At 36.4% G+C, this 12,500-nt stretch overlaps 2 protein-coding genes across 7 annotated transcripts in view; one reads left to right on the top strand and one right to left on the bottom strand.

The window, feature by feature from the left end:
• Nucleotides 1–82: 82 nt before the first annotated feature.
• On the top strand, nucleotides 83–10,166 carry MsrA (methionine sulphoxide reductase A). 6 transcript variants are annotated; one of them, XM_070136462.1, is made up of 5 exons: nucleotides 83–204; nucleotides 3,670–3,848; nucleotides 5,629–5,743; nucleotides 5,960–6,096; nucleotides 7,313–10,166. In XM_070136462.1, the coding sequence occupies exons 2-5, from the start codon at nucleotides 3,766–3,768 to the stop codon at nucleotides 7,542–7,544; spliced, it is 567 nt and encodes a 188-aa protein (XP_069992563.1). In that variant the 5' UTR covers nucleotides 83–204; nucleotides 3,670–3,765; the 3' UTR covers nucleotides 7,545–10,166. The 6 variants fall into 6 exon arrangements, with proteins under 6 accessions (XP_069992563.1, XP_027224278.1, XP_027224263.1 ...); XM_027368477.2 differs by having other exon boundaries at nucleotides 122–221; XM_027368462.2 differs by having other exon boundaries at nucleotides 166–328.
• Nucleotides 10,167–11,868: 1,702 nt separating this feature from the next.
• Nucleotides 11,869–12,500, bottom strand: part of ssp3 (short spindle 3) — a gene marked incomplete in the record, with an annotated part of 69,811 nt that continues 69,179 nt past the window's right edge. The window contains 1 exon segment of the mRNA XM_070136459.1: nucleotides 11,869–12,500. This exon segment is cut by the window's right edge and continues 6,229 nt beyond it.

Raw genomic sequence — 12,500 nt, 5'->3', positions numbered from 1 at the left:
AAAAATGTAAATAACTCTTTCACAACGAAACTACCAAAAGACAACTAATAAGAAATCATCCGGACATTTATAGACTTATTTTCTTATAAAAAGATAGCACATTCATAACCAAATTGTTCGAAATAAAGTTAATAACCTTACATAAAAATGATTCCGACCTTGACTTCTCGCGTCATTGGCTTCGAAGAAGGAGAAAGAGGAGGAGTAAGAGTCGAAAAAAGGTTATTTCGCGCTGTTTCACCCATTTTTTGCTCCCCTTTTACCTCCTTTTTATTACAGACAATCCATGAATATCTTGCGCCAGGTGCACACGTTCTTCCGAGCTGGTGTGAGTATTTTGGAAAGAAATTATCGAGATCAGAATGTTTACCGAAGTCTTGCCAAATATTCCAGATTATTTCTTATTTCTTTAAGTTGTGAATTGGATTTGTGAGTTTCTTATGCAATTGCTTACATGGGAATGCACCAGGAGTCCCAAAGATAGATGGTACCTAGCTAGCAAGTGCAGTTAGAAGATACGTAAGACGGAAACTGATTACACAAGCAACTGCAAATATATTTAGAAAGTGAGCCATTTTATTTATATTTCACTCTGTTCTCAACTCTCCTTGCACACAGATGTAAGTAAAGACGTCCACAACAGACTGGAAACAATGCTAGGAGTAAAAGAATCTGCAAATAATTTAAACTTGCTCCAATACCAGGGATGCTGAGTTATGGAAGGGTGTTATGTAGGAGTGAAAATGTGAATTGAAATGATAATCATTTATATAATGCTCCGTTTATGCACCAAAAGGAATGATTCTATTATTAGCCGTATATTGTACTTACATGATGAGTAATTGTTATTATATCCAAATATTCTTATGATTTTCCTCTTAACTTGATAAAAAAAAGAATTATCATAGATATGAGTGGTCTTATCTCAATGTTTGTGGTATATTTAGATTCTACAAGCTTAAGACTTACCCATTTGGTATCTCTGCTCCGTGAAGGTAGTCATGTAGGGTAGAGAAAGATTATTTTTATTGTTTATTTATTTGCTTATTTAAGTTTTGATGTCTATAGTGGTTTTGTCTTAGTATTATTTTTTATATTATGCAGACAGCTCCATAAATGCTCGGTTGCCAAGGAGACAATTTTTAGGTGTAACTAGGCTAACCATATTCCTTGAGTTTTTGGTGAAAAGAATGTTTATTTCTGTTACAGTTAAGATGATTCATAATGTATTTGTTCTTATTAAGATAACATTTATAATAAAAGGTTGTAATAAAAAATATATATATATATCTGAAAGATCAAGTTATGGGATAAACATTAAGGTCTGTCAGGCCTTAATTGATGGGGTATACGGACTTGCAAGCTATCTCTATGTTGGAAAAGCAAATCAAAATCGTATTGGACAGTGTGCATGTATGTGTACTTTTCTGTCAATGAGTTAAAGATACCATCATTATGAAATAAGGTAACCCACTAACGACAGGTGTCCCACATATGAGACACCTGAAAAAATAAACATTGTGATGCTATATCGGGGCACACACTCTTCACACAGCAGCGGGCCATGGCCGACGGGCAGACAGAGTCAGGGGCAGCTCTGCCCGCCAATTTTGTAGCCGCCCGGAATCTTTTATTTTCAGTTTCAAAATATACCGGCGTTAATGGATCAAGGAGGACAGAGAATTTGTAAAGATCATTGGAGGTCTCACTGGACCAGCAACCCCTCAAGGCTAGTGCTGTGGAGTTTGCCGAGGAAACATGAGTACTGGACTGATATAATTGGGCAACAGAGAGTTTATTAAATAGATACTATAGATGTCTTCATACTCAGGAGGTTAAAGTTGAAGATATGACTCAATAATTTTATAGTTATGGATATGATTGTCATATCTTAAATTCACGATATGCTTTTCATGAATTTAAAGCTGGGAATGTAATTTCCATAATATTGAAGTGGAGGAGATAATTGTCATAAACTTTCTAAGCATCTGTACCTTTGGTCATTATGTAGCCTATTCAAGTATAGAAAAATCTAGGCAGAAGTAGATTTAAAGCTTCGATATTTAAAGCTGGTGCAGAGATGACAATGATTTTGTCCAGCTTAAAAAGAGATACAAAATTTAGTATTTATTTTTTTCTTTCTTTTTCTTTTTCTTTTTGTTTTTCTTATTTTCTTCCTTTTTCTTTTTCTTTTTCTTTTTTTCATTATTTTGATTTTTAGTATATGATGGTTAAACAGTCCATGGTATTACAATTTGACTAATTCTAAAGCATTTTTCACCTGTACTACTTTTTATCAATCTAATGCTCCCATGAGCAGATGTGACAAGAAGTTAAATATATTTCAAATATATTTTCATATAGGCTACTGGATCATAGATTTTAATTCGACTCCCTCCAGTGCAGGCTCAGTATTATTATAATATATTTAAATTTTACGTATGACAAATGTATATCATTATAATTTCAATTGGTCATTATAAACACAAGAAATGAATTTATGCTTTTGATATATTTACTTACATATACAGTGCTATATGCTTGGAATTGTGAAGTTCTGTAGACCCTTGTCCATGTTCCTTTATTTGTGTCACACAGAATTCAGTAATTTTAACCAAAAAGTTAAATTCACCTCAAATTAACCGTCACATAGTCACGCCCAGTCAAGGTTGAAACTGAATTGGGGCACAAGTGCCATACAGGCACCCTGGCCTCTCCTGACCTTGCTGACCCAGCACTGAGCATAGTGGTGGCCTTGTTTACAAGACCTGTAGATTATCACCCCTATGTCCCCGAGACAGTTTCTATAGTGCCTTGTAAAACATTAAAGGCCTTTCCCATCCATGGGATCAACACCACACTCTGTACCTTCAATGGAATGTGGAGCTCCCCTGAACTACCATTCCATGTATCAAGACCAAACTATGTAAGATATTAAGTCTCAGAAACAGGTGTAGGGCTACTGGCCATACACTAGTTTCTGAGGCCATAACATATTTGTGGTCTGTCAACTGCTAGTAAAACTCAACTATGTCCATCCTAGGGTGATGGGCTTTTAAACTTCCACAGTGATTTATTGTCAGATAAGGCCTACAAGGTTTCAAGCCCTGTCTCGCCAGAACATACATAGTGTGATTTATTGACCTCTACTCAAACAAAGTTTGCAGCTGCCAGGACTGCTCGACACTGCTCCATTATCATACCAGACTTCATTTGTAGGTCATCCATCACAAATGACAGCAAGTTTCAGGTTTATTGCATGCTTTACAGCTAATATGTCTGTGAGAAGAAATTCCTGTTTTGAAAGCCACTGTGATCTTTTTTTTAGTAATTCACCAAAGTAACCAAAGTAATTGTGGCAATATCAAGTTATTGCTTGGTCATTAGCACTGTGGCAAGGCAGCAAACTTTTTCATATAATCTGAGAAGCATAAATTAATCATAATTTTCATTTAAAACAATATGCAAGGTATTTTATATGTAACATATAACATATGTATTTTATATGTAGAGCAAAGTTGGCTACAAATGCCTCCAACTATTTTTTTTATTCAATATTAACATGCCTATTAAAAAATATATATATATTGGACACATTACTTACACAATTTTATTCATTTGTACATTTTTCTATTGACAAAATTTACTGATGGTTTTTGTTTTCCACAGCCTGATCTAGGCATCAGAAGCATGGCGCTGTACGAGCCAACCGTTGCCACAAAGAAGGCTACCTTCGGGATGTCATGATTTTGGTTCCCGGAGGCCATGTTCGGCTGTGTCCCCGGGGTCATCCGAACCCGAGTGGGCTATGCCGGCGGGTCAAAGGTTAACCCAACCTACCACAGTTTGTAAGTGTTGGTTGCAGATATCCTATTTGCTGATGTTATTATTGATTTTATTTTATTAGTATTAGTAGCCATATGTTATTATATTATCATTGCAATTACCATTTTTGTTGATAATACTGTTACTATTATTTGTAATAGTTGTAGTAGTAGTAGTAGTATGAGTGTGGATATTATTGTTCATCATAATATTATTAACCCACTAACGACGGGTGTCCCACATATGAGACACCTGAAAAAATAAACATTGCCGGACATCCCGCCAGTGTGACGCTGTATCAGGGCTTGCACTCTGACGCAGCAGCGGGCTGTGGCCGGCGCGCGGGCAAAGTCCAGGCCAACCATGTGCGTCGATTTTGTAGCCACCCGAAATCTTTTATTTTTGGCTTCAAACTATACCAGCATTAATGGGTTGATAATGATATTATTGTTATTATTATTGATGATGAAATTATTAATAACCCCTTGGATCTGGTTGCATGATGGAAATCACAGAGCTAAAAAACCCCGGGCAATGGGTTATGTAAGTGGCCTAAATCCCGGGCATGTGGCACATAGGCCGGGCACGCATGAACACCCATGAGTTATGACAAGTCTTTGTGCTTCCACTTTGTAAAGTTATCTTTTGTAAACTCTTTAGCTTTATCGCCATTTTCCAATGTCCATATTTGTCTTTTGATTTGCTTTATCCAGATGGTAATTACTTATTATCCTTGAACAGAATCTATATCATTCTCTATGCAGTAAGTAACTCAGTGCAAGAGAAGAAAAATATGGAACATTTGGTTATTTGTGTCATATATCTCATTTTTTCGTAATATTCAATTTTACGTATGTCCATATTTGTCTTTTGGTTTGCTTTATCCAGATGGTAATTACTTATTATCCTTGAACAGAATCTATATCATCTCTCTATGCAGTAAGTAACTCAGTGCAAGAGAAGAAAAATATGGAACATTTGGTTATTTGTGTCATATATCTCATTTTTTCGTAATATTCAATTTTACGTATGTCCATATTTGTCTTTTGGTTTGCTTTATCCAGATGGTAATTACTTATTTTCCCTGCACAGACTCTATATCATCTCTCTATGCAGTAAGTAACTCAGTGCAAGAGAAGAAAAATATGGAACATTTGGTCATTTGTGTCAAATATCAAATTTTTTTGTAATATTCAATTTTACATAATATAACCTGCGCCGCCAGTCACAGCGGCCAGCAATACAGTGCGCTGCATGGAAATGGCGTCCTCCCTGGAGCTGGTGCTCTTCCAGTCACTGCTTATACACATTATATTCCACATTTGTTATCGATGGGAATAATGCTTAAACCCCCTTCTAAGTGCCAAATGAGTGTATCATACTCCAAGAGGTTTGTGCACTCGTGCTGAGTCTTTTCCATCACCCTGGCCTTAGCTCATGACGGCAGTTCACGTCACCTAGGCAGCTTTCTGAGTTTTTCCTTGACATGACTGCAACGTCATCTGGATCCAAGGGGTTAATAATGTTATCATTGATGGTAATAATATTAACATTATCGTTGTTGTTATCATTATCATCATTATTATTATTGATTTTGTTATTATTATTGTTATTATTATTATTATTATTATTATTATTATTATTGATATCATGATTAGCTTAGGAAGGAAATTTATTATTATTTGTGTCCATGAGAGAGAGTGAAAGTGAGTGAATGTAGCGCAGACAGTATCTCTGTTTCCAAAGCTTTGAAATCAAGGTCTTCATCCAGATATGCCATTAATATCTACTTTCTGTGCTCAGGGGTGACCACACAGAAACTGTGGATGTCGATTATGACCCCTCGCAGACAGACTACCCAAAGCTGCTGCAAGTCTTCTGGAAGAACCACAACCCAACTTCCAAATGCTCTCGGCAGGTATGAATGTGCATTTGCTCGGGTTTATGTGATTGGTTATTATCGCTGTTATTAGTAGTCCTCTTTAGTTCATGAAATATGTAATAGTGGTATATATTTAAAGGTCAGTTGTGTTTTCTCATTACCCAAGTAGAGCTTTGAATGCAATCCATGAATGATAAGTCATTCACACCAGGTTCCTATCCCTATCTCTATCTCTCTTTCTCCCTACTACAGTATATGTCTGCCATTTTCTACCATGACGGGGAGCAGAAACGTCTAGCTGAGGAAACCATGAAGGAGGAACAGAAGAATCATGGGAAGCCCATTGCAACCACCATTGCCCCCATGAAAGAGTTCTACATTGCTGAAGAGTAAGTTGTGACTGTAGCCGTGATTTGTGAGGTGGCCTTCTCTTTCTCCTGTTCCCTTTCCTCTTACCCTTTATATTCCTTATTCTTTTCTAACTTCTCTCTTTCTCTTCTTTTCCTTTCCCTTTTCTCATCTTTTCTTTTCTGACTTCTCTCTTTCTCTTCTTTTTATTTCCCTTTTCTCATCTTTTCTCTTTGCTCTTTTCTCTTCTCTCTTCTCTTTCTTTCTGTCTCATATTCTCGCCTTTTGTAATTTCATCCCTTCTCTTTTCTTCATCTTTTTCTTTTTCTTTTCTTTTTTCTTCTCTTTGTTTTCTTCACATATTATCTCTTTACCTTCTCTTCTCTTTTCTTCTTCCCTTCTTCCCTTCTCTTCTTTTCTTCTCTCCTCCACTCCTCTCCTCTTCTCTCTTTTCTTTTCTCCTCTCCTCTTTTATTTGATTTTATTCTCCTCTCTTGTCTTCTGTTCTCTTCTCTTTTCTCTCATCTCCCCTCCTATTTTCCACTTTTCTCTCCTTTTTGGTTTTCACCCCTTCTCTTCTCTTCTTTCGTTTGATCCCTTCACTTTTGTCTTCTTTTCCCTTCCCTTCCTCTTCTTTCCTGTTGTTTTTTTCTCTTCTCTCTCTCTCTCTCTCTCTCTCTCTCTCTCTCTCTCTCTCTCTCTCTCTCTCTCTCTCTCTCTCTTTCTCTCTCTCTCTCTCTCTCTCTCTCTCTCTCTCTTTCTCTCTCTCTCTCTTTCTCTCTCTCTCTCTTTCTCTCTCTCTCTCTCTCTCTCTCTCTCTCTCTCTCTCTCTCTCTCTCTCTCTCTCTCTCTCTCTCATTTTAACCACTAGCTGCCGGATGTCGTACATATATGCTGTGGCTGTTGTGGACTGAAAAACGGATGGCAACTTTTTTACATAGTGCCATTTGGTTAATTTCTTCAAAATTCTATTCCTCTTTTTCTCTTCTCATGTTTTCTGTTTTCTCATCCCTCTTCCCTTTTCTTCTGTCTCCTCTTTTCGTTTTATCTATTAAGAAAATTTAGATAAATGTTGTAATTTCCAACTTCAGTTAATGGGTACATATAGCAGTTTCTTGCTTTCTGTCCTAGTCTGTTTTTGCTCCTGATATAGCATATTTTGCAAGAATTTGAACATATAAGTTTGAGTTTTGATGTTGTTTTATTATTATATTTATTTTTTAAGCATCTGTCATAACTTTTCTTCTTGTGGTGCAGCTACCATCAGAAGTACATTCTCCAGCAACATGCCCCAGTAATCAACAGCCTGGACATTGACCCCGGAGATGAGCTCATCTCGTGCCATGTTGCAGCTCGCATCAACGGATACTTGGGTGGTTATGGATCAGTTCCAATGTTTGAGAGGGAGTGGAGTAGGTGGGGAATAACAGAGAAGACAGCAGATTACATCCGTAAGCAGATCATCTCTTCCTTTCGTGGCAAATGCTAAACTCTGATGCCTTCCTTTGAATTGTAGGGAATCAAGAAAGCAACTTATTTAGGGTATTAGTTATTCAGATGGTGTAGGAAGGAATATGTAATTTTATGTTTGTTACTCTCCCCCCATTTCCCAGATTGATGATTTATATTGAAAAAGAGTGCTCTCCATGTCTTTTTTTTTAACGCAGTTTCCTTTTACCTATATTTACCCTGCCAAGTATCAGGTACTTCATTGATGTGATTTGAGCCAAATCCGAGATTTGTAAAAGAATGGGATTCTTTTTAAATAGAAAGGGGATAGTTCATTTGTATGATTGCAATCATGATAATTTCTTGTCAGATTCAAGATATCAGTTATCTGGTTTTTTATTTTTATTTTTTCCAGTGTTATATTTCTCTCATACAGCCAGAAAGGCTATTTCCTATCATGCAGTATTCATGCTAACCTCACCGTCCAGTTTAGCTGCAGTTGTAGACTTCTGCAGCAGATTATTACAAAGCTTCCCTGTGCATGCATTATATGGTGTTAATTTTTGATATTTGTAAACTCAGGATCAGGAAGAATGTTTCATGCCTTAATGAGCTAACTCATTAGAGATAAGGCATTTCCATTCTAACCCCACTCCACTCATACTCACTGCAGTGTATGGTATAGTATGTTTTATGTTGTTACACAGCAATGCTTTTGTGAATCCGAATGAAGTTTATTGTACTTGTGAAGAATGATGTGGTTTGCTTACAATTGGTCACATAGTCAGGAAAGAATTTAATGTGTATATAGTTAGCTTCAGGAATGGGGTATTTGTACTCTTGTTGGATTTGAGATCTAAATGCATCATAATGCATGGTAATGGTAAATGCAGTGCCCAGTAACAATGCATTTAATTGTACTTACTTTGAGTATTTTGATAATCATAATCTAATACTCAGTGAATGATGTTGATTATGGTAAGTTTCTTTTTTCTGTATGTCATTTTCATTATGTATTCATGTTGAAAATTGATAGTTTCTCTTTGACACAGGAAACACGATGGGTTGATTAATCAAACCCATGAAATTAATGAGAATTGGATATGTTGCACTTATCAAGTTGCATGGAAATCAAATGTATTTTTTAGTAAGTAATCCAGGCGAGACAGTTATGGTTTTTAATAATAATAATATTTTTTAAGGTGCCAATGATAAAGTATATTTAGTATATGCATTTTTGTAAGTGACATGTACACATATATAAACTTTTTGGTGCCTTTCTTTGTAAGACATTTATTTACTTTGACCATACATGGTAATGTTCCCAAGGGTCTGCGCAATTCAAGCAGATAAATGAAAGAATTAATGTCAGAATTTCATCTCCTCACCAGCCTGTTACTCTAGGCCAGATTGCACCATATCAAATGCAATAGAATTTTGTGTGTGCTTTTGGTGTCATGTTGAATCAATGGTAATGTTAGATAGGCTCCTCTCCTGTGGTCTACTGTTTTTAGTTTTCAACATATTTACCAAGTTTTGTTTCTCTGTGTTGATTCCCATGTTATTTTATGGTTGTAGAAAAATATTTAGAATATTGTTTGTACAAATCTTCAGTTCCCTATATGATCCAAGAAATATTACATGATTTGAAGACTGAGAAACAAGAGGCCTTGGGTGGTTGCGCTCCCGTGTGTACCTATTTTTCTCGACATGAGGACCATCAGCACAGCAGTCCACTACCTCCCCTGTCAAATTATTGCAATAGTGCCAGAACAACTTATCCAAGCCGAGAGTAAAGGGCTAAAGTAGGGGATTTCTGCACAAATAGATGATATTAGCAAATCTAGAATATCTCATTTTCAAAGACAAATATGTACATGAAAGGAGAGGCATCAGTACAACTCATTTTATTTACATTTTTGTGGGTAATGTATAACTACACTCGATGAGCATTTCTCAAGTCTCAAGATGTTGCAACAACTAATGCCTTAGTCTCTGCTGCCTTAAAAGTGTCTCAAGTTTAAACTATGACGAATCAATTTTGAGTTTAAGGCTGATTTATGATCAGATTTTTTAAGTTCACTGGCTTTAGTTGTAATTTTTTAATTGCATGATTATTCTAAAACAGATCTTAGTATCAGTGTGCTGTTGTATGTACGAATTATTGATTATTGTGTATTGTATTGATAATTGAATATGTCTGAGTAAGTGCATGGTTAGCAAAGTATTTTTGTGAATGAATACTCTCTTTTTCTCTGTATGCCTTTGGATTTTTTTTCTCAAGATTCCTTTGTATTGAATTGATTATAAGAGTTTTTTATATATTCTGGACACCATTGTTAATTCAAGACTCTAAATAAGATGTATTTCTCTTTGCAATATGGTACTTTAGCATCAGACTGTAGTGATCCCTTACTTTTTAAAGAGGAACTTTTAATAAAGAGACAACCTTCATAATGAGATGCAACAGTGCATGAAAGTCCGTCATCTGATGCAGCTTCCATTGAAACATGAAACTCATGAATCAAAGCAGTTCCTGCTGTTTGTGGGTGGAAGAAATCATAGAGGTGGAATAGGCATCATATGATGTACTGTTTTTGCATGTTTGTTGTATCTTTGTTCGAAACATACAGGCCACAGTGTATTAAAGCTTTGAAATTTATTTACTGTGTTTAACTTTTTCCCTTCTGTTCATATTCTATAACAAATAGAGATACACTGACTACACCTTTATGAGAATAGTCATGCTTCTGATGTGTAGTTTCCAGTCTTGCAGTTTGACGGAATAAAACCAGAATTCCTCTTTCTTTGTGAAAAAAGGTCATTAACTTTTGAAATGTTAATTTTGAATAACGGATCTTTAACTCCTCATATCTGATAGATAATGGGGTTTCATGTCATGTTTGACTTGGCTACGGCTCTGGGTCAAGTGTTGTTTACATCATGGCCTACTTTCATACCTTCAGGCGATTGGTCATTCGCATTATGCTTAACGTTTAAAACCAATAAATGTGCTAGACGTTTAAGGTCATATAGCATTATGGTAAAGTATTGTGTCGGAAAGGGGAAGGAGGAGTTCAAGATTAGGATAAAATGTGTCAGATATCAAAGATTAGAGTGTGTTACAGGACAGTACTGTAGTGAAAAGAGAAAAGGGGAGTGCGTGAACTAGAGCAGAGATTAGTAGAAAGGGGAGGGTTAAGGGGCGTAGAGCGACTGAGTGACTTAGTGTACCTCACTGGGGAAGGTATAGAATAATGCTCAAAGAAAACAGATGGCTGCTGGAAAAGTAGGGGAAGAATCCAGGGAGAGAGGAGGGTTAGATGTCAGAGTGTCATAGGAAAATATGGTAGCGAAAAGGGAAAAGAGAGAAGTAAATGAGGTAGAGCAGGGATTAGTAAAATGGGAAAGGTTGGGGGATAGAGGGTATGGCATTTTATCTGTAATTGGGGAAGGAACAGGGACATTATTCAAGGAAAACAGAGGTGGCTGTTGAGGAAGTAGAAGAATTTGGGGGATGAGAAAAGGGGACGGGAAGGTGGTAAAGTATCAGGAAGAATGTCTGGAGGGGAGAGGTCTGAAGAAGGACATTGTTGTGATAGAGGGGATTCATGTGAGTATTTAAGTGGGTGCAGTAGAGAGGGTGGGGTATGTTGGGAGGATGTAGGAGAAAGGGGGGTGGAGGGAACTTGAGGAGGAGGATGGATATTTGCAAATACTTTAAATATAGAAGTAGGAACAGAGGGATTGGGGGTGGATGAGGGAGTGGAGTGTTTCCTTGGGTCATCTCTAGGAAGTTTTGGATGTCATCAAGGGTTTTTGGAGGGGAGTTGAGTGAAGAGGACAGAAACAAAGGTTCTCTTGGAAGAAGAACAGATAGATATCTGTAGGAGCAGAAGAAGAGGAAGGTGTACGAGAGGGTGGTGTGGAACGTTTAGGTTGCCTGGTGCTACAAAAAGAGTGAGGAGGAGGGGTAGGTATCGGGGAAGTGTCAGACATTGGAGTCCCTGGACTTTGACTTTAATACAAATTTGACTGAGGGATAGGGTGAGTAAAGGTAGAATGTTATAGGGTATAGGGAAGAGATACTGGGGGAGATGCAGAAACGTCTTGCGAAGATGGTGGAGAAGCAGAGCGATGGACTGTTTTGGAATAAGTTGAGAGAGAATAACGTCATGCTTCTTGTCTGACCTCACATACAGATAGGCCTAGTTTGAATCCGAGGACTGCTACCTCACATCTGATCTTATAGATAGATAACAAAACAATGAAAAAAAGGTGCATCACTGACCCATACTCGTAAGGAAACCATTCTTTTTCACAGTAATTTGATGATTTTTTAGGCATAATAACAAATACTGAAAGTCAGATTGAAATTTTATTGTAAGTATCAACTGCCTATCACATGATTAGTATCACATATGACTCAGTATAATACAATGTTACAATTAGTCAGTGGTACAGAATAGGTGAGGCAGGTAATTCTTCAGTTTTGATGTACTGCAAACTGCAGCATGAGTTTAAAAAACAAATTAGAGAATTAACCAATAAGGAATGTTTTAGGTTCAGAAATTAAAAAAAGAAAGTAATGGCACAAAAGAATTCTAACATTAAATTATCATACAATTTGTAGTAGAGTTACATCTGATTATTTTTTACAAAAAATATATGCAAAATATGTTTGTTTGTTTGTTTACTTTTATAAAACTAGCTACTGAAATTAGGTTGTCCTTTTGCTTAATGAAAAAACACATCTAAAACAAGCTTGAGAAATTAAATGTACATAAACTTGGCATGGCATTTCTATATTAATAAATAGAGCTAAACGAAAATGGTCCAAAAGCAGCAACCTGATTATTAAAATAAAAATAGATCTTGTTTGTAAAATTCAAACCTTTTAGGGCATTTTTCCTATGATTAAATGGTTTACATATCAAGTGATGAAAATAATTCTTTCTAAAATAAATCAGTTGTAATGAAAAATATGAGATGTAAG

The sequence above is a fragment of the Penaeus vannamei genome, chromosome 22, assembly GCF_042767895.1.
Source record: "Penaeus vannamei isolate JL-2024 chromosome 22, ASM4276789v1, whole genome shotgun sequence".
Taxonomy (NCBI): Eukaryota; Metazoa; Arthropoda; class Malacostraca; order Decapoda; family Penaeidae; genus Penaeus; species Penaeus vannamei.
The sequence above is the reverse complement of the archived record's forward strand: the minus strand, read 5'-3'. Positions and strand labels throughout refer to the sequence as shown.

Coding starts and splice junctions, on each gene's coding strand:
- MsrA (XM_070136462.1), top strand. CDS start 3,766: ATGTTCGGCTGTGTCCCCGGGGTCATCCGAACCCGAGTGGGCTATGCC. Junction 5,744..5,959: donor CTTCCAAATGCTCTCGGCAG/GTATGAATGTGC, acceptor TCCCTACTACAG/TATATGTCTGCCATTTTCTA. Junction 6,097..7,312: donor GAGTTCTACATTGCTGAAGA/GTAAGTTGTGAC, acceptor CTTGTGGTGCAG/CTACCATCAGAAGTACATTC.